This window comes from Falco naumanni, chromosome 1 (genome assembly GCF_017639655.2).
Source record: "Falco naumanni isolate bFalNau1 chromosome 1, bFalNau1.pat, whole genome shotgun sequence".
NCBI lineage: Eukaryota > Metazoa > Chordata > Aves > Falconiformes > Falconidae > Falco > Falco naumanni.
The window spans coordinates 92,903,503-92,924,433 of record NC_054054.1 but is presented as its reverse complement, the minus strand read 5'-3'; the positions used below and the strand labels follow the sequence as shown (position 1 = coordinate 92,924,433).

At 60.8% G+C, this 20,931-nt stretch overlaps 2 protein-coding genes across 3 annotated transcripts; both read right to left on the bottom strand.

Annotated features, from left to right (window-relative positions):
- Positions 1-10,834: 10,834 nt before the first annotated feature.
- Positions 10,835-15,491, bottom strand: SLC35E4 (solute carrier family 35 member E4). The gene is made up of 2 exons (XM_040607317.1): positions 14,337-15,491; positions 10,835-12,978 (listed from the first exon to the last, which is right to left on the bottom strand). Exons 1-2 carry the CDS (start codon positions 14,947-14,949, stop codon positions 12,551-12,553), a joined length of 1,041 nt encoding a protein of 346 aa, XP_040463251.1. The 5' UTR covers positions 14,950-15,491; the 3' UTR covers positions 10,835-12,550.
- A 500-nt stretch (positions 15,492-15,991) lies between these two features.
- Positions 15,992-20,786, bottom strand: TCN2 (transcobalamin 2). 2 transcript variants are annotated; one of them, XM_040607305.1, is made up of 11 exons: positions 20,447-20,786; positions 19,142-19,363; positions 18,258-18,444; positions 18,076-18,156; positions 17,823-17,965; positions 17,554-17,715; positions 17,298-17,473; positions 16,810-16,984; positions 16,507-16,699; positions 16,203-16,324; positions 15,992-16,108 (listed from the first exon to the last, which is right to left on the bottom strand). In XM_040607305.1, the coding sequence occupies exons 2-11, from the start codon at positions 19,341-19,343 to the stop codon at positions 16,047-16,049; spliced, it is 1,503 nt and encodes a 500-aa protein (XP_040463239.1). In that variant the 5' UTR covers positions 19,344-19,363; positions 20,447-20,786; the 3' UTR covers positions 15,992-16,046. The 2 variants fall into 2 exon arrangements, with proteins under 2 accessions (XP_040463239.1, XP_040463231.1); XM_040607297.1 differs by having other exon boundaries at positions 19,142-20,786.
- Positions 20,787-20,931: the final 145 nt, after the last annotated feature.

Here is a 20,931-nt window from a genome sequence, read left to right as displayed (position 1 = left end):
CCAGATCCTGTCTGCTTGCTTTTACGCACTGAGATTGGAGCTGCAGGGAGAGGAAACATGGGTTATATGTCAGTGCTGGTGCCCTGGGCTGCTTTGATAATTCATCTAATCCTGGGTGGCAGCTGCCCTATGGCTCTGGCTTCAGCTGCTCCCCTGGGAAAGATGCGGGCAGCCCATACTAGCCCACTCTGCTCCAAGCATCACCTGTTTCAGCTGATGAGCGCTGTGCTGACACAGCTCCACATTCTTCCAGGTTTGGCTGAAAACAGAGACCCCACCAGTCGACACCAAGGTGAATGGTCCTCTCCCGCCTGAAGCCATCTGTCGACACTGGAAGGCAAGAAGAACCCCTCAGAGATCCCCATGGGGAAGCACTGGAGCTGGGGACTCTTTCCTGATCAAACCACCATTGCCTTCACCTCCGCTCTACCTAAACAGAGAAACCAGTGAGTTCCTGCAGTAAGGAGTTTGCTGAAGAGACAAGTGTAGCGGAGTTCTTGTCAGCTCTGAGCAAACTGACTTTTAAAAGGGGGAAGACAGATGGGTCTGGATGCGCTGAGCTGGCTGAGCAAAGCTGGAAGCCTGAGAGCACCAGGCTGGGAAGGGGATGGCAGAAGCATGGGTGAGCGGGGACACTGGCTCAGCCAGCAGCACCCTCTGCAGTCAGCTGTGGGCAGCGATGAGACCAGCTCTTTGGGAGGAAAATCTCCCTGGGGCTGTCGGGGACACCGAGTGTGTGATTTCGATAGGCACCTGCCTGCTGGGTCTGCAGCAAGTCCCAGCCTCTGCTCTCCCAGGAAGATCTCAGCTGCTTCCTTGCTCTGCCAGGTGGGAACACGTGTGGGGCTGCAGAGCCAGGCCCAGGAACCAGCTAACGCTGGCAGCCTGCCGTGGTGAACGCTACAGCTCCAACAGCTCCACCGGTTTCGAGGCCACGGGGCTGAAGGTAGGCGAGGCAAGGGCAAACGGGGCCAGGCATCACCCCACGCCTGGTGCTCCTCATACCGGGGTGGCTGCTGCGTGGCAAGGGCTGACTCCTGCCGTGGGGACGCTGGGATCAAGGACAGCACTGAGCTGGTGGGCTGGAGGAATGACGACTGGTGACTGGTTTCTCCCAGCACAAGGAGGACAGGGAGGTGCTCAGAGGGGCTGAGCTCTGGCCCTGTCACCTCCACACAGAGGAGCACCGTTAGACGGAGCCCCACAGCCCCTCTGCTCCCATGGCAAGAGTGGAGGGACATCCCCTGCTCCCTGCAGGGTGCTGGTACTGCTGCATGCCAGGCACCACTTGGGGACTCCCCCCAGCACAGGGTGGGTGCCATTTGAGAGATGGATGGATGCAGCCGTTACTGTAGCAACGGGGATGAACTGCTCCTGGGCTGGCTGCACGGCGGCGCTGAGCTGAAACCGCCCCACATCGAAGAGAAGGTTGATGGAGGGGAGGCAAAGCCGAAGACTCTGAAATCAGAAAGTGGGGAAGCAACAAATGAGCAATCAGACACTGCTTCTTGTAACGCAAGAACTGGGGATGCACGGTGAATTGGCCCAGATGGTAAGTTTACCACAAACTAAAGGGACTGTTTTTTTCACATTGCATTATTAAACTCTGTGACTCATCACCCTGGGATGCTGCGGAGGCCAGACACATACCAGTGAGTCCAAAGGCTGTGGAGGGCAGGTCTGCTGCAGCCTGGACTGCTGAGAGCTGGAGGGGAAAGAGATGGGCTGCAGGAGCCTGGGTGCGCTTTTGCCTGGATGGCACATTTCACAGCTGACAGAGCCAAGAGCTCCAGGCAGTATCCAAACAATAGCTGAAGTGTTGCATGGTAACACACAAATGTCTGGACCAAATCCAGAAGCTCTCACTTGGCTTTAAACCAGTCCTTTTCTCCCAGCATCTTCCCACAAGGAAAACCCCAGGAGACAACCTCCAGGTTCCTCTCTAAAAATCGATGGAATTGCTTGTTGGCATTTCCTTGCGTTTCACCTCAGCACGTCTCTTGTTGGCTTTCAGTGCTACCCAAGCCAACTGACGCAGGTACACGCCAGCCAGCATGGTGCCAGCATGGCCCAGGATGTTTCCTGTCTGTCCTGTCCAGCAGCTGTCACGGTGAACAATAGATCCGCATTTTCCTGGATAAACACAGCAGGCAAAAGCTGCAGATGCAGGGCTATGAGGCACTTGACTCTGCTGGTAATTCCTTTTTCCAGCTGGATGTCATCACTAAAATCTGGTGCAGTATCTGGGCGGCAGCATGGCTGAGGCTGTCCATGAGAGTGGTCAAGAAGGATCTGTCCACGGAGAAGACAGTATGCAGGGCAGGTTTATCATGGGTGTAGGAAGGAAAGACAAGAAGAAGATGCCTTAAATACTCAGGGGGAAGAAAAAAAAAAAAAAAAAGACTTTATAGATGTGTGGGTTTAAGCCAATTCAGGTGCCAAACGCCAATTTCCTATTCAGTATTTCTAGAGCCTTTCAGCACCGGAGTGATGACTGTGAAGCATCCTTTGCGGGCAGCTCGAGAGGACGCCTTCAGCTCACTGCTGGCCCTGTAAGGCATCGCCATTGCAAGTGGTCTGTTGTTGCCGAGATGTCCCAGAGATGGAAGGCGCTGCTTCTAAAGTCAGGCACCTTCCAGCCTCAGATTTCACCATGCGTGATGTTGCCAGGTGTCTGAGGCCGGCCGAATTATTGGAAAAGCTCTAGTGAAGAAGAGACAGCATTAGTTACTGTTTACAAAAGCCAGAGGTTAGGGAAAAGTTTGTTGTTTCTTTAAAAAAATAGTTTTACAGTAAACCAAGAAGCAGTGTTTCATTGTCAAGGCCTGATGCCTCCAGATGTTTGAGCACGGGGCTGTAATTTGCCAGGTGTGCTGTCCAGATGCCCGAGCTACACCCTTTGCATTGGTCGTGAAAATTCTCTTTAGAAATCCCAGCTGAGGGGGACAGCTTGAAGGTGCTAAGCATTTTTTAATCCAGTAAAGACAAACCTGAGTGAAGACATGACAGCCATCTTCCGATTATTTCCTCGAGGCCACTGGGAAACAAAAAATTATCAGTTTCATTTCAAGCAAAAAACGTTTTTTGTTAAGAAAGCCGCAAGGTTGCAATGCTGGCTGGAGGGCCAGGCCACCTCGAGAAATATTAGCATCTCCTTTACTGTCAGTGTGTTGAAAAACAAGTTAGACGAGCATTTTTCAAGGACAATCAAAACATACTTTGTGCAACAACATGGCAGAGGCCAGAGTGGCCGGTGCCCGTGTCCCTGGCTCCGTGCTCCCGCCACAGCCCGATCCCAGAGCCGGCGGTTGCCCTGAGCATCCCCGGCTCGGGGAATGGGAAGAAGAGGGTCGATCAGCCGTACCTACCCACAGCCACCCTCCGTGGCCGGCACCCACCCATCCCTGCGGTGCCCGCAGGCGCTGCCCTCAGTGCTCCATTCTGCCCCCCGTTTGCCCTACACTTCTCGAGTCCCCGACCCCTCGCCCTTCCCCCCATCCCTGGGTTCGTTCACCTCCCTGCACCCCGATAGCGCTGCCGCAAACCCCACGAGCCGTGAGACACACCGGTGGGGCGCTTCCCAAAGGCACAAACCGAGGGCACCCCCACCCCCGCACAGCCCCCTCCCTCCCTACCGGAGGCGAGCGGCCCCCGGCGCCGTCCCCGGCCTCACGGTGCGTGTCGCTGCGGCGGCTGCCCACGGGGACCCCGGTGGGCGGGCGGGCGGCGCGCGGGTGGGAGCTCCCCACGGCCCGCAGGGGGCGCTCTGCAGGCGGGGAGGGCGGGCGCGCGCGCCGGGGGCGGGGCGCCGGGGGCAGGCCGGGCCGGCGGGGGCGGGGCTTCCCGGACCCCACGCGCTGCCCGCGCTGCCCGCGCTGCCCGCACCCCTCAGCCGCCCTCGGGCACCGCGCTGCCCTTCTTCCCTGGTCCCCCCGAACTGCTGCTCTAAACGCTTGTGGGAACGTTCAGACTTTTGGGCTTTTTCAAAGCGTTTTACCCTTACCAAAGCAAATGTAAGGCCTTGCAGCCACTGCCCACACTGCGCGATAAAGAATTCCAGAGTGATGCTCGTCTTCGGGTAGAGAGGCATCCTGCCACACCCCTCGCTATGGTCAAGGAGACCTTTGAGCAAAAAGCTCCAAATTTCCAAAGTATCACTCAACACCGGTCTGAAAAAAATGACTCGCCTGTCTCCTTGACTGCAGTTCATCGGACACAGCCGTAAGAAGCGGGTCTGGAGGGTGGCAGGCACGCTCTCTCACATTCTTGCATCTCAGACCCAATCCATCGCACTGACAACAAACAGCCCACATTGTAAAGCCACCAGCAATGTGGTCATCTGGTTTGAGTGGCCTCGCAACCAGAATTTACTGGGCAAGCCAATGACCCTCCTGTCACCTGCCCACCGCAGGTGTAGCACTGGCTTCCATCCTTGCAGGCATGCAGTGTCCCCAGCGTAAGGGGTTTGCATCCCCACCCCCAGCCCGGGTCTCTCTGCAAACAGAAAGCTGCCCGTGTGCACAGCACAGATCCAGGGACCCGCTGCAGGACCAAACTGGGTGTCACAGCACAGCCTGGGGCTTGGCTGTAGCCTGGAGCTAATTCACTCATGGAGGCTGCACTGCCCTGAGGTCTTGAAACTCAGACCTCGTGTGTGCAGGTGTCCTGGTTTCGGCTGGGATGGAGTTGGTTTTCTTAGTATCTGGTGCAGTGCACAATGTTGATAGCACACCGATGGTCCCAGCTGTTGCTGGGGGATGTTTATACCAAGTCGAGGACTTCTCAGTTTCTCAGGCCCTGCCGGTGGGAGGGCTGGAGGGGCACGGGACACTGGGAGGGGACACAGCTGGGACAGCTGACCCCAACTAGCCAAAGGGGTGTTCCACACCATGGGATGTCACGCTGAGTGTATAAACTAGGGGAAGAAGAAGGAAGCAGGGGGGATGTTCGGAGTGATGATGTTGGTCTTCCCAAGCCACAGTTACGGATGTGTTTCTAGGCACAACCAGCGTGCCGCAGTGGCAGCAGCTCTGGAGCCCTCCCAGCGCTGCCCCAGCCCCCCCCCAGCCAGGCAGCCTGTCATGGATCACCTCCAGCCCCTACATCCGTGATGCAGAGGCTGCCAACAGCTTCCCCCTGTTCTTCACCCACCGCATCAGCACAGTTGTCAATGTCTCCCCAGAGGTGGTGAACACGGGTGCATCAGGTACCTGTGCATCCCCGTGATGGACACCCCCACCGCCCGCATCTCCAGCTACTTCGACTCCATGGCAGCTAAGATCCACAGCATGGGGACACGCAGGGTCAGACGCTGCTGCACTGCGCTGCTGGGGTGAGCGGGTCCCCACCACCTGCTTGGCCTGTCCAATGAAGCACCGCTCCATGTCCCTGGGGGGTGCCCACACCTCGGTCGAGCCCTGCCATCCCATCATACAACCCAACAGGAGCCTCTGGCAGCAGGTCATCGGCTACGAGTCATCATCTGCCCTGGCGTCAGCAGGCTCCGAATGATCAGTTCTCCATCGGGGATGATACTCAATGTTTATGAAAATGAAGTAAGAGTAATGCTGCTGCTCTGCGTACAAATGAGCTCTTGTAACCCCTTGGCAAGAAACCAAGGGAAAGCCAACTGCAGTTTTCCCAGATCCATGCTGGAACATTGAAAATAAACTCTTCTCATCTAAGGGGGGTGGAGCATGAAGTCTTTGCCACTGAAAGTATGGGGGATTTGCAATACAACCAGCAAGTAGTGGGGTTTACTATAAATAAAATCAACACAGTTTAAGCTATGCAGTTATTTTTCACACATCATTAGTATCAGAGTCTCAACAGTAACTCCAAAACCGTCACGTGTTCCGAGAGTGTTGTTTTATTCCAGCACAAACTGTGCTTCCAATACAGGACAGAAACTAGCTGTGAGTCAGGATATTTGGAGTGTTACCAGCGTTTGTTTTTCCTAACTGGGATAGGACTTTGGGTTTTGAGACAGCAACCCTAAGTCCACTCATCTGCTGCATTCCAGAGAGGGCAGAAAGATCAGACTCCAGCACCCCAGCTGGGAGACACCCAAGGATGCCCAGCTTTCCATTATCACACCCTTTCTCTTCACCCACCCAGCTGCACCAGCCCTTTTTCAGAAGGTGCCTTGGCCTGCCTTGGGAGATCCACGGTTATTTGAGTGAGCTGCTCGCTGCTCATAAGGAACCCCATTTACTCCTGGTACGCTGGGAAGTCGAGATGGGAGCAGTAAGAGGAAGCCTGCTGTCAGGTTGAATCATTGCAGCGAGGTCATCATGTTGTTATAAACTAAAAACTTGTCCTGGACACACTTTGGCATCACTCAGCAGCAAACCATGTATTAATACTGGTTTATCACAGCATGAAGTTTTCTGCTCCAGCAGCTCTGTCAAGTGGAAATAACAGACCTATTTCAGGTGGGAGTAGGGGGCCCTGGGCTGGCATGTGTGATTGAGGGTCCCACAGCCCCTGGGTCAGCTTGAGGGGTCCCAGAGCCCCTGGGTCAGCTTGAGGGGGTCCCACAGCCCCAGCTGGTGCGAGGCATTGTAACTAGGTGGGTGCCAGTCTCTTTTCCCAAGTAGCAAGTGGCAGGACAAGAGGCAACGGCCTCAAGTTGTGCCAGGGGAGGTTTAGACTGAGTATTAGGAATAATCTCCTCATCGAAAGGGTGGTCAAGCGTTGGCACAGGCTGCCCAGGGAGGTGGTGGAGTCACTGTCCCAGTGGGTATTTAGAAGACATGTAGATGTGGCACTCAGGGATGTGTGGTGGTGGCCTTGGCAGTGCAGGGTTAATGGTTGGACTCGATGATCTTAAGGGCCTTTTCCAACCTAAACAGTTCTGTGGTTCTAGGATTCTATATCCTACCAGTAGCACTATGGGGCTGCTCCTCCACACCCACAGAGAGCAACCTGGCGAACTAGCTCTCTGAGGGGCTCAAAGCAGCTCAAGTGATAGCTGTGGTGGGTGACAAAGGACCTTGCCTGCCTTTGAGCGTGTTGCTTTTCTCCCATGGCACCTTCTAGAAGCAGAGCAAAGACCTGACTCCTCATGGACACATAAGAAGTTCTTCTTGGAAAACAGAAACATTAAAGGGAAGGGACAGAATGAGATGGTTGGGTGCATGGGTATCACAGAGAGCATTGGAGATGTGGTGGATCTCTTGGAGGAGCCCTGCGTGCTGTGTGACCCTGGCCTTGGTGCTTCTCAGACTGGATCTCTGACCAGGCAAGGGTGCAGCTGGTGAGTGTAGAGTCATCTCCAGCCCTCTCTGCGCCAGCTCTGCAGCTCAACACCGGGATATCCCTATAGGGAACAACGGTGCCACAGACTCTGGCAGGTCCCACAGATGTCTGGCTCTTGTGTGCTGGTCACGAGGGCACCGCTGGCTGGGTCCCAGGCACAGGCACCAGCTGTCCGGGGAGGGGGAGAGCAGGGCTGTGCACATCTGGATGTGGATGGAGGCTTGTTAAGATGGGAGTCCTGACTGCCTGGCAAATCTATGGGGATGAGGCAGGTCCAAGGCAAGGCCAAGCTGGGAAGTTGGGTGAGAATCCAGCTCCAGCTCAGTGGGGTACACAGCCAGGCACGGGCACAGCCGCAGCATGGCATCAAGGGTGGGCATCTCAGTTTGGATGCAACTCAAGAGAAGTGGGAGGAAGGAGCAGGGGGTGATGCTGCTGCCAGCTCTTTCTTGACCACTTCTTTCTTCACAGCCATCAGAACCCAGGTGAGACACCTGCACCTGGCACCCAAACCCACTGACCCAAGCTCTCGGTCTGTATCAGAGACCCCTACTTTACAATGTAAAGTTATGTTATAAAACCATAGTATATGACTTTAAAAATGTCTTTAAGCTCATGTGATTTCATCTTCTAGAAACTCGGCTACAGGCAGTCAGCAGCTTTCTCAGAGCAAAGCCATGAGCCTGTGCCACAGAGAGCGAGCAGTAAAGCCAGCCTGCCTGCCCCAGAATGGTTCAGAGCAAATTCTGCAGGGCTTTTTGCGTGCTGAACCAAAGAACATGGGACTGGAAGAGAGTCTGAAGGATCATCCTGTCCATCTCCTGGCCCCCAACCAGGCTTGGGCTGCCTCAAGCATCCTCAGATATTGCTCGCCACTGCTGGACATTGCACTTCTCATGTCATCTATCCTTGGGCCAGGCTGTCCTGCCAGGGGGAATGCATTTTTCTTAATGTCTACCCTAAAAAAGGCTTTGCCATAATTTCAGCTCCAGAGCCAGGACAGTCCCCGACACCACTTGAGGACTGTGATGCGGTAGGTTTAAGACCACAGCCCGGCATATGAGGGAAGGATATAATTTACTGGTTTAGGCTGCCCAGCTTAGCAAGTGTTTGTCCTTGCTGCCTCCCAGCTGCAGATCCCGCGTCCCTCTGTGCTAATGCAGTAAGCCTCCCGACATCCCCGAGGGCAGCAGTTAATCCCCTGTCTTGAAACACAGAAAATTTCCACCGTGTGGTCCCAGCCACCCAGCTGGCATGCAGTAAAGCCACCCTGGATCTCCTCTCCCCTGCATGGAGACACGCTACTCCTCCACCAAGGGCAGCAGCTCACAGCTCAGTCCCCAGCACGCATCAGAGGAAGATTTCAGCAGCAGTTAAACAGTAGATCCAGAAGAAACTGTCCAGCCAGCTCTCATTACAATGCTATCCCATCACACACACCTTTATTTCTCCTACCTCATACTTTCACTCTTCACCTGGAGCTCCTTGCCAGCCAGCACCTCCAGACTGGTGGGACCAAGCCCATGGAGGTGCCACCCATCCTTGCTGATGCTATTCACTGGCTTCAGAGCTGTTACCCCTCCTTGCATCTCCTGTCCCCTCTGTGCATTTCAGGATGTGGAGCACAGAAACCTGATGGCAGTGCCCATGTGGGAAGATCAAGCAGCATGTGCCGCGTGCCTGCTACGCGGTTAACCCCAGGCGGTGGCATCTCAGGGGTTAACAAGCCCTGGCATGGGAGTGCCTCAGCCTGCCTTCAGTTGGGTGTTCTTTAAAAAGAGGTGAAACCCCAGAGGATGCTTGGCAGGGGTGTGCAGATACACATGGGCAAGGAGAGGCCCCCGTATCTGGGAGCACAAGAGCTGCAGGACCCTCAGAGCCCTTATGTGTTCGTGGCCCTGCCAGGGCAATAACCCACCTCAGTACCCCCACACCCTGAAACCAGGGCTGGCGAGGGGCTCCGGACCCCAGCAGGGACTGGGAAGCTGCTGCCTGCCGGTGGCTGAGGCATGGGGACACACCTGCCCATGCAAGGGCTGTCCCCACCTGGCACCACTCCTGTGGGGCTTGTCCTGCCCCATGCCGCAGTCTGCTCTCCAGAAAGGTGTCTGAGCAGAGGTATCCCAGTCTGCTCCCCAACCTGTGGGATGCCTTTCCCTCATCTGGCTTCGCCGGAGCAGTGCCGGACCCGGCACATGGGCAGCTGCCACCATGCCCATGGGAAACCCAATCCTTCCTGCAGCCAGAGCGGAGGAACGGCTGGAGCGAAGGATGCCACTGAGCTGAGATCATGGCCTGAAATACCCAGAGAGAGGGCCACCACCCCACCAGGCTAGCCCACCCACTGCTGCCAGGCCCCTCATGGGCAGCATCAAAGCGCACAGCTCCAGCATAAATGCTGCCCACAGGACCCCCGTGCCCAGCCCGGCCCCAGCCACCAGCCTGCACAGGGACACCGGCAGCAGCTGGCCACTCTCCCCGCAGCAGCAGGGCAGGGGGCCAGCCACATCAGCACCATGATGCACCAAAACCAGGGCGGACAAGGCACAGCCGCTGATGCAGGCGGGATGCGAATAGACCCTGGTGCCAGCAAATGAGTCAGGGGGCGAGGACAGGTGGGTGTTCCCCAGGGAAGGGCTCCTCCAGCCCAGCGATGCCACATGTTTGCAGGTCCGGCTCCTCCTGTCCCCTGGCAGGGCACAGTGTGGGTTGGAGCTCCCGGGAATGCCTGGGAGGGGAGTTTCCCCCAGCCCCAGCCCTGGAGTCACACCAGGGCTTCCCTTTTGAAAGGAACTGGAAAACCAAAATGACTTTCAACCTTCCGCGTCACGGAAAAGCCTCTGAAATGTGAGCCCAGAAAGCAAATAGGCTTGTGGTTGCTGCTCTTGGCCGGGGCAGGGGCTGTTTGCTGATAACGTGGGGCCCCTTGAGTCCTGGGGCACCCCGGGATTATGGCACGGGCAGGAGCCCACCAGCACACCGCGACAGCATGGCCGACTGCCCTTCCCTCGCCCTGTGCTGGGGAAGCAGCTGTTCCCGGAACGCTTCTGGAAGCAGCCTCAAAATTTGCCGCCCGTATGAGTGGAAGAATATTGCTGTTTGGGAAAGAGGGCGGGAGCAAGCAGGGAATTTTCAGGGAGAGCGGGTTGTGCTTGCAGGGTGATGTGAGTCACAGGGCTGGAGGAGGACCGGATGGGTGACACCAGGGGACAGGATGCTCATAGCTCCCCCAGCGTCACGCTGCCCTGGGGCAGGGCGAAGCCATGCTGCCGCTGGCCAGTGCCAGGTCCCAGCAGCAGTGGCCATCCTCTGGACACGTGCGAGTGACTCCTCTCCCCATCACTGCGTCCCTGCGTCAGCCCTGGGGCTAGGCTGCTAAACCACAGCTGTCCCTGCACAGGAGCATGGAGATGCCAGGCACAGTGGGCACGGTGGTCCTGGCTTCCCCCGGGTGCTGGGATATGCGGAGGCATGTCTGTGCCTCAGTTTCCCACCCCTGCACTGGGCAGTTCATCCCTTCCCACCACGGTGCCAGCGGGCGCTTTGGGTGGGAGATCACCCTGGAAGCTGAGGGTGGAGTACAACAAAAATAGAGCTTTATTTCGGGACAAGTGCAATCAGAGCTGGGTCCTTCGGCCCTGGCGCAGAGACAGTGAGCACGGAAGCAGCCACCACACGCAGTGGTGCCAGTGCACCCGTCACAGCACATCCGCACGTCTGTGCTGGCATCAATGCCAGGGCATGCATGCACTGGGACGTCCCTTTGCCAAGGTCAGCGTGTGCCATGCCACAGCCCAGCACCATCCCTGAGGGGTGGTGAGTGGGCCTGAGCCGTCCCTGTCCCCTTTGCTGGGCTCTCACCATCTCTGTGAGGGAGCCCTGGGGACGGGCAGGCAGCCCTGCCCCCCCACATGCCTGCTCCAGCCACAGCAAGCCAGGAGGGATGGGGCTGGAGCCGGAGCCGCGGTGGCAGGGAGGGCACGATGGGGACAACAACAATGTGGCAGCACCACCACCAGCCCCATAGGATTGGCACAACACAGTGGGGTTGGGGACACGAGAGGGGACAGTCACCCACCCCATCCCTGGGCTTCTTGTTTGGCCACAAGAGTGGCATGTACACACAGCCCTGGGTTTACTCCAACCAGCAGAGCTTAGTAGTGGTGCACACACACATGCACACACGCACACACGTGCACACACGCACACACGTGCACACACGCACACACATGTGCACACACAGGCTGCTCCGTGTTTCCCCAGGCAGGACAGCAGTTGGATGTGCAGAGTCATGTATCTGCAGCCACATCCCTGAGCGTGCACAGCCTGCGTGTGCACATGGGGACACACGTGCAGAGCTGGTGCACACAGCTGCACAAGCACACACGTACCCTGCTCACCCACACTGAGCCTGTGTGCACACCGGTACCTGTCAGCCTGCGTGCACACACACACGCCCCTGTGCACACAGATGCGTGAAGGTGCATTTGCACACACAGAATCTGTGCACATGATGTACCTGCAGAGGCTGCGCGCACACACCTGTGCACACTCGCACATAAAGCTCTGCACAGACACACTTGTGCACAGAGTACCTGTGCACGGTAGCACACCCCTGCCCACATGCATGAGATCTGCTTGCACATGCAGAGCCTGCGCACGCCAATACATATGCGCACACCGGCACATACAGCTCTGTGTACACAGCAACACACCTACACACACAGAACCCGTGCACACCAGCACATGCATGCCCACATGCACATACAGCTGTGCACACTCATATGTTTATACATACAGAGTCTATACCAACACACATGCCCACATGCATGAGACCTACTTGCATGTGCAAAGCCTTCACACACCAACATACCCGTGCCCCCACGCACACATAGCCACACGCAGAGACCCACGCACACTTACAGAGCCTGTGCACACCCAGCCATGGAGCTGTGCACAGACCCCCTTGCACACGCACAGCCTGTGCACATCAACACACATGTGCACAGACCTGTGCCAGCCAGCACACGTACACACAGATCTGTGCACGCCAGAAAACACGTGTGCGCAGAGCTGCACACACCAGAAAATACATGTGCATGCAGAGCTGTGCAAACCAGCACACATACACACAGATCTGTGCACACCAAAAAAACAGTGTGCACACAGAGCTGTGCGCACCAGCACGTGTGGACACCAGCACACCTGTGTGCACAGTACCACGCACACCAGCTCACCCGTGCACCTGCAGAGCTGTGCTTCCCCTCCGCCCCCATCCCCAGCAGGGACCCTACTCCCGCCTGGGGAGGCCCCATCCCAACCGCGTCGCCCAGCGTGCCGCGATGAGGTCTGGCTGGTGGTACATGAACATCCCGGCCAGCATCAGCCCGATGCCCACATAGCTGAGCCCGCTCAGGTGGCTGCCAAAGAGGAGGCGGGAGAGCAGCAGGTTGCCCACCACAGTGACGTTGCCCAGGACGTGGACGGTGAGGGCGGAGGTGAGGGAGAGGATGCAGTAGGTGGCCAGGTTGTAGAGGACGGAGCCCAGGCAGCTGAGCAGGATGCAAGCCCAGAGCGTGCCGTCATAGCGCAGGACACCCTCCCAGGAGGGAGCCACCTCCAGCGCCACGGCTGCCCCGAAGAGCAGGCAGAAACTGGGCAGGGAGGTCAGGCAGAGCAGGGAGAGAGCATCCAGCTGGTCCTCCTGCAGCAGCAGACCTGGGAGGGTGGATGGGGACAGTCAGTGGGACACCTAGACCGTCCTAGCAGGGACATCCAGCCTCCATGGGGCACCCACTGATGCGAGTCCCTGCACTTGGTGCCTAGGTGGTTAAGAAATGCTGTGTCACCAGGAAGGGGGAAATTGCGGGGGGCAGCCCCTTCCATGGGGCTGGGGGTACCTTGGCTGGGGGGGTGCTCCAGTTTGGGGGTCTAGGGTGCCACAGGACAGGGTTGCATGGGGCAGTTTCCCCACACCGCGTTGGAGGAAATACGGCTTCCACCCCTACCCTCCCCCAAACCTCTTTTTTCAGCTGATTTTGCAGCCAGCAGGAACATTTCTGGGCATGTGGCCTGACCCCTCTGTGTCCCCATGTCCCCCCACCAGTCATCCAGGGACAGCAGGCACAGCAGGGCTGGCTGCCATGCACAGGTGAGCACGGAGGGGCACGTGCTGGGTCCATGGGGGGACAGAGCAGCCCCCAGCCTCCCTGCGCCCCCCATCCTTGTCACACAGGTGACAAGGGAACCATGGTGGGTGCTGGACAGTAGCATCCCTTGGGTGGCCACAGCCCCCCCCCGCCCCCGGTACAGCCACCAGCAGTGCCCCCGGGACCTTGGCACGGCACAGGGCGTGCGCCTGGCACTCGGCCCCACGCCAGAGCCCGTCCCCCGTGGTGCCCAACTGAGTCACCAGAGGAAACACTCCCTTCCCGGCCGAAAAACAACCCAGCCGGCTCTTCTCCACCGCCTGGCAAGGACATTGTGGCCCGGGAAGCACCGCGGCTGCCGGACTCCCCGGGCATGGGGACAATGTCACTGGGCACAGGGACTCACAGGGGACCTGGCAGCCCACAGTGCTGGCGAGGGGAGCCCACAGGGATGGGGCAGCCTGGGTGTCCCTGTAACAAGCTTAGGTACAGCCACCCCCCATGGCCCCAGGACATGGGACAGTGTCACTGGGAGCCAGCAGTGCCCATGGGTCACAGCAGGGACACCACCGTATTTGCTGGTCACCAACAAAGTGGGATCACAGCAGCTCAGGGCCAGGATCACAGCACAGCCCTGAGGGGGGCATCTGGGTGTGCAAGGGTGGCACTGAGGTGGCACCAGGGACAGGGTGGGCAAGGGGTGGCACTGGGGCTGGGGTGACGTTGGAGCGGCACCAGGGACAGGGCAGAGGATGGCACCGGAGGACAGAGTGCCGCATAGCTTGGGGTGGCAACAAAGTGGCATAGGGGCCAGGGAGCATCACCAGCACCAGAGTGGCACTGGAGTGACACCAGCACCCCTGCGCCCCAGGGGCTGTGCCAAGGGAGGGAAGGCGTGCAGGACAGGGACAGGCAGGTGGCACTTACTCTGCTGTATGGACTTGAGAGCGCGGAGGACGGTGGCAGCCAGGAGGAAGCCACAGCCGGGCTGGTAGAAGCAGAGCCCGCCGGCGATGCTGCAGGCGGCCCCAGCGCAGACGGGCCCCATGGCGGCATACTGCAGCGGGTGGTGCCGCCGGCCCCCCAGCAGCCCCGACAGCAGGAGGGTGACCAACGGGGTGGTGGTGGCCACCGCCTGCGCCACGTCCAGCTGCACGTAGCTCAAGCCCAGGTTTCCCAACGCCACGCTGGTGCAGAAGGTGAGGCTGAGCAAGTAGATCCTGGCGCGGGGTCGGGGGGCTGGCGGTGACGGTCCCCGTGCCCAGCCCAGTGGGTACCCCACGGCCACCCCCGACAGCATGTGGAGGGACGACAGCAGCAGCGGGTAGCGGAAGCCGTGGGTGGCAAAGATCCATTTGTTGAGGCCGGCCATGGTGGTGCCGGTGCCCAGCCAGGCCAGGACGGTGAGGGTCAGGGGCAGCGATGGCCCGGGGGGTGGCCGGCCTCCCCCTGCCTGCCCTGGGTCGGGTTTCCAGGGCCGGAGGGTCCCCTCGCCGGCTGTCATCGGTGCTTCATCACCGCGGCGGGACCGCAGGCACATGGGCACCAGCTCCGCTCCCCCCGGCTCTCCGCTCTGCCCCGTCTTCCCGTGCCGGGCTGAACGCCGCCGGCCCCGGCAGGCGGTGGTGACGATGGCAGCGGCGGCGACGGCAGCGGTGGCAATGGCAGTGATGGCAGCGGCGGTGACGGCAGTGATGGCAGTGGCGGCGGTGGCTCCTCAGCTCCTGCTGGAAGTGGCGGGTCCCGCCCGGAGGGTGCCCGGGCTCAGCCCCGCGGTACCGGTGCCATGTGCGGGGGAGGCGGCGGCCGGGAGCGAGCGGAAAGTTTGGCGATGGCGGGCAGCGGAGGGAGGGAGGGAGGCTCCTCCCCACGGGCCGCCGCAGCCTCACAGCCGCCCGGCGGGGGGGTACGGGGGAGGCACGCCCGGTGCAGCTGGACCTGCTGGGAACTGGCGGCCGGGCATCCCCACCGGGGCGGCTGGGCAGCCGGTACCGGAGCCGGGCGGCCTCCATGGCGACAGGATGCGTCAGAGCCCCCCCCCCCCCGCGCCCCCCGCCCCAGACTCATGCGTGCGGCAGGGCCAACGCCATCGCTCCCCACCGCCCGGGGTACCGGACCCCCTGCCTGGGGCCCACCGCCCCAGCCCCGCTCACTGCCGGTCACCCCCGGCAGCTTTTCGGGGTTGCATCAAATCGTGGGGGGAATCACGCAGGGGCACACCCCCAGGACGCCCCCACCCCCTGCCCCAGGCTGCCACGGTCCCCAGCCCTCGAGGCGGGGGGGGATCAGTGGGGAGGGCTGGGGGTCCCCCTGAGGGTTTGTTTATGGAGGATGGCCCCCGGCTGGCAGCTTGCGGGGGTGAGCAGCGCTGGCTTGGGCACCCCAACACCGGCTGCTCCCAGCAGTCACCTGCCCCATTCCCAAGTGGGGCTGGGACCAGAGGAGCTGCTGGTCTCAACACTCCCATCCCGCTGTGCCCGCAGGACACAGGGCATTGCCTGTCCCTCCCCTCCTCCTCCTCCTCCCTGGGCGGATTTGGGGTGCAGGCACATGAGGCACAGGGAAAGCACGAGACAGGGAGCTGTAGGTCCTGCACCCAGGGCAGGTGTTTCATTGCCATCACGCTCCCCACGTCCTCTACCACTTGCTCAGGCGCAGGATGAGGGTCTCCCTGTCGCGAGGTCTGTAGTCAGCGACGCCTGCAGAGAAGAACAGCAGCCCCGGGTGGGAGTGCAGCCATGGGGGCTGCTTAGGACCTCCACCGTCCCCCTGGGACCCCCACCTGACACTCACCCATCTGCAGGCTGGTGCTGGGGGCGGTGAGGAGCTGCCAGTAGCTCTGCTTCTGCTGCTGGGCCTCCAGCCCCAGCACCCTGCTCAGAAAGGGGCCCAGGGGGGTGTCCCGGGTGTCAAACCTGGTGGGTGGGAGAGGGGGGTGAGGGTCTGGCCCCAGCACTGCTGACACTGGGGCAGCTCTGCTGCCAAGGGAGCCAGGCAGCGGGGATCAGGGTGAGTCCATGGCACAGGTGCAGGGCACATGGCCACCCTGGGTGTGACACCCAGGGACCCCAGAGGATGCTCATGCATGGCGACATACGTGAAGTTGGAGGGTCCCTGCACAGCAGCTGCCGTAAGCACGTCCAGGAGGGAGGCACTGGCGGGCACAGACACTGGCTGGTCATAGAGCCGGTGCTGGGAACACCGCGGCTCGGGGCACTCCACCACCAGCTGCACAGTCTTGTTCCCTGGCCTCTCTGGCAGCGGTTCAGGGCTGATGGGCATCAGCGTGTCTGCAAGAAGCCACCATGGTGGCGATGGACACAAAACCACCACTGTGATGGCATCTGCACTAACCCCATCCCAGCTTTCCCCCATCTCCCCACGCCACCCTGGCTCCTACCCGGCTCCTCCCGGCAGCGCATGGAGGCTATGTCCAGGTAAGAGCGGCCGTACAACACCGGCAGTGCCTGGGCCATGGTGGCAGCGGTGGTGAAGGCGTCCAGGTTCTCCAGCAGCGCAGCCATGGCCCGGCCATACGCTGGCTGCGTCTGGCACATGCTGGTGGCGATGAAGACCTGGGAGCCGGAGGGAGGAAGGTGGCAGGACAGCAGCCCAAGGAGGGAGGTGTGCTGGGTCCCTGTGGGCACCGTGCTGCTGCTGCTGAGCACCACCTGCCTGCGCACCCTCTGCCCTGGGGCAGCTGCCTCTGCCCCGGCACCCACATCCGCAGCCACGCTCACGCCTACACCCAGCGTGCTCCTTTGCTCATGCCTGCACCGATGTCCGCACCGGAGCATGCACCCAGTCCTGCACGCACCTGTGTCCCAAACCTCCGCCCGTGCCTGCACCCATGCCCCACCCTGGAGGCCCCCTGCAGATGACACCCACCTGCATGGCCCAGGGGGTGCTGTAGACATTGCCAATGAAGCCATCCTGGCCCTGCGCCTCAACCATCCTCCTCCTCACCCTGCGCGTGGCCGCCCGCAGCTCTGCCGCCAGCCTGGTCCCCACCAGCCGCTGCTGCTCCAGGCAGGTGAAGGCCAGTGCCACCACTGCCTCCGTGTCTGCAGGGACATCGTGTCACCCTGGCTGCTGTGCACTTGCCCCGGGCGCCACCGTCCCACCTGTCCCCAAGGACCCTTACCCACAGCGCTGCCGCTGCTGTGCCTGAATCTGCTGTGGTGCTCAGCTGCCAGGAGCCGACGGATCACCTCTTCCCGCACCCGCTTGCGGTGGACGCACAGTGCCAGCACGCCCAGGCTGTACTGGTAGTAACTGGTGAGGGGGTGGCCGTGGTGCCGGGAGCCTGGAGACATGGTGTCATGTCACCAGAGTGAGCTGGTGGCCCCATGGCTGGACATGCTGGTGCCCAGGTGGGTGCTCACCACGGTAGCCCTGTGGGGATGCTCTCACCTGCCCAGTCCTCCTCCAGGTAGTATTTCAGCCGTGTCACCAGTGAGCGCAGAGGACCAGGCTCCAATGCGGGACAAGTGGCCCGCAGCCCCAGCAGGTACAGCGCCAGCCGCCCCGTCTCCGGCCACTCTGCCTCAGTGCTCCTGCAAGCCACTGCATCAGCTTCTGCCAGCAGCCAGAGCCCCCCGACCATGCTGGGGAGCTGTCACCCTGCTGGTGGAGGGGACCGTCCCCATGGGACAGATGCACGTACATGCTGTGCTCAGCAGCCGCAGCATCCTGCGTGGGGTGGCTGTGGGGTGCAGCGTGGGGCCGCCCAGCTGCCTGCACGCTCCTGTGGGAACTCAGCATCAGTGGGCTGCTGGGACAGCATGGGTGGACACAGGACACCCCCAGAGGCACATGGCAGGGAGCCGGTGACCCCTTGGGACCTACCTGCCATAGCGGCGCTGGAAGGCGTCCTGCAGCTGTGCCAGGTACTGCTCCTCCCTGCGCAGGTTGTGGACACGGGCCAGGCGAAGGGCCAGATAGACACTGGGGTCAGGGTCCCGCGTCGGGTCCGCCACCAGCCCCAGCAGCTGGGCACTCAGTGCCTGCACCGCTGCCGCCTTTCCCGGGGCTTCTACCCGCCACGGCCCCAGGGAGAGGGATCAGAGGGTGAGGGGTGGGCAGGAGGGGGCCAAGCCCACCCCAAGCACCAGCCCCATACCATCTGCAGCCCCCAGTACCAGTTGCATGGGGCCAAGGTGGTGATGGAGACCCAGCATCCCAACCCTGCTGTGCTCCCCATGCCTTCTACATCCCTTCACGTCCCAAAACCTCAAGTCCCCCCAACTCCAAAAACAGGGAAGAAACAAGAAACACTACATGGAATGGAAGCGTGGAGAATCCAAAGCCCTGGCATGGCCACCCTCCACCATGCCCATGGGGCTGGCAAGGTGCTGGGGTCACACCACTAACCCCAGGGACCCTGCAGGACCTAGGGGGGCTGCAGGCACCAGAGCAGGGAAAGTGGGCTTTGGGAAGGGGGTACAGGAATAAGGCTCAACCCTGGCAGCCGCTGGGGAGAGCACTGCCCTGGAAAACTCACTGGAGGGGTTTCACAAGGCCAACACCCTCACTGAAGCATGAGGCTGGAATACAGGATGGTGCTCATCCCCCCCAGCCCTGCCCTGGTGGACGCCCCTCCACTGCCACAGCCAGCTCAGGGACCCACTCTGGGCTCTGTCCTGCATGGGCGAGACCCCCAGCTCCAGCGGGGTCCCCAGGCAGGAGGCAGGGGTCCAGGGCCGCAGGTGGTGGCTGGCTGCTGTACTCACCGCAGAGCTGGGCAGGCAGGACCGCAGCCTGCAGCAGGATGAGAAGCAGCCACATGCCAGAGCGAGGGAATGGGTGCCACAGCACAGCACGACCGGCAGCCCGGCAGAGGCAGGCGGAGCCCGGCTGAGCAAGACAGGACAATGCTGGAGACGGGAAGGTGTCATAAGATGCTGTTTCCGCACACTGGCGCCAAGTCAGCATAAAACGGGAAAGGACTTTGGCTGCAGGCAAAGCAAAGGGAAGCAGAGCCGACCCGGCCAGGGCAGAGATAAAGTTCTCACGGCCGCTTTTCCCTCTCAGCTCCCTGACCTGGCACAAACCACGCAAGCACCGAGGTCTCCCTGCCCTCCACACCATGGGCAGGGCAGCAAGACCCAAACTGCCAGTGTTCAGGTCAAAATCACTGGTCAAAGTTAACCCAAAAAAAGAAAGGGGATGAAAACGCCCAAAACCCTGCACCCTCCATCGCTGTAACCTTTGAAAGCAGTAACTAAACTACTCGCCTGGAACTGGGTTTTTATTGAAGAGGAGAATGAGGATTAATCAGTCCAACTCAGCAGATGAGTGGGTATTGGGGTGCTGAACCCCAAAAGGTAAATCCCCACAGCCTACGGGAGAGAGTCCTGGGGTGCTGCTGGGGCTCAGGCCTCTGCCTGCCGAGGGACACCTGAGCTCAGAAGCAGGTGACAGGCTGTGGGGACTCCCTCCTGCCCCCCACAAAACCCCTGCACCTAGCAGCAGCTGAGGACTGGGCTCCCAGTCTCCATCACCCTCCTGGGATATGGCAGGGATCTGCACTGGGATCAGCCAGGGCATGGCCATGGGTGCCCCACCAGTGATGCTGGGCAGAGGAGACCTGTCCCCTCCTGCCACTGCGGTCAGCTGCTCTCTCAAGGGTACTGGGGATGGCTGAGGGCTGCAGGAGGGCACATAGCACTGATCAGCACCCAGAGGCACCACCGGGTTCACGAAGCACCCAGAGACAGTAGCACACACTACCCTGCTGGCTGCAACGCCACAGGCAGTCCAAGTGACCCCCAGGGACCACAGGTCAGGTCCAAGTTCACGTCACCCGCAGCCCCACATGACATCAGACAAACCCACATCCCACCCTCGGGGTCAGGCTGGAAACTAACGACCACAAAACCTCCCGGAGTCACCCCAGCTCAGGGAAGGCAACCTGAACGCCCAGCTTGTTAATACTAGCACCACAGCACTGGGGGCCCTCGGCTGGCTGGGACAGCCAAATCCCTTCGTGTGGACCCCCTGCCCTCCGGGAGATGCGCTGGTACCCGGGGACTCGCTGTGCAGGGACAGGGGGTCCGGCAGCCTCTGAGGCAAGGGAGAGGCTAGGGAGAAAGGAGCGGGCCAGGGGCCTCCAAAGCTTGGGTTGAGTGGGGCCGAGACAGCCGGGCTTTCCCCCAGGAGCCACCCGCGCTCGCCCCTCAGCTAGGCCCTAGAGGAAGGGGTCCCCCAGCGACTGCACCCCGGGCATCGGAGCGCGGCCTGCCGCGGCCTAAGGGCCGCCTCCCGCTGGCCAGCGCCGGCCAGCAGCGACCTGCCAGCCCACTGGCCCTGCGGGTGACCAGGGCCCCCCCAGCATCCCGTCCCCGCGGGTGGCCGGGCCGGGCCCTGCCGCCGCCGCTCCCCGCAGCACCCCCGCCGCGCTGCTGGGCCCCCACCCCGCTGCATCCCGGCATACCCCGCGCCGCCCCGCAATATCCCGGCGCGCTCCGCGCCGAAGGACCCCTCCCGCCAGGCCGGGCGGGCTGCCCGCTGCGCGCCTGAC

Excerpts from the sequence above, each read along its gene's own strand:
- SLC35E4 (XM_040607317.1), bottom strand. The coding sequence starts at position 14,949 with ATGTGCCTGCGGTCCCGCCGCGGTGATGAAGCACCGATGACAGCCGGC. Across the intron at positions 12,979-14,336 it reads TCTCAAGTCCATACAGCAGA|GTCTGCTGCTGCAGGAGGAC; the intron begins GTAAGTGCCACC and ends CCACCCTCCCAG.
- TCN2 (XM_040607297.1), bottom strand. The coding sequence starts at position 19,499 with ATGGTGTGGAGGGCAGGGAGACCTCGGTGCTTGCGTGGTTTGTGCCAG. Across the intron at positions 18,445-19,141 it reads CCTGCCTGCCCAGCTCTGCG|AAGCCCCGGGAAAGGCGGCA; the intron begins GTGAGTACAGCA and ends CGTGGCGGGTAG. Across the intron at positions 16,109-16,202 it reads CAGCACCAGCCTGCAGATGG|GCGTCGCTGACTACAGACCT; the intron begins GTGAGTGTCAGG and ends TCTTCTCTGCAG.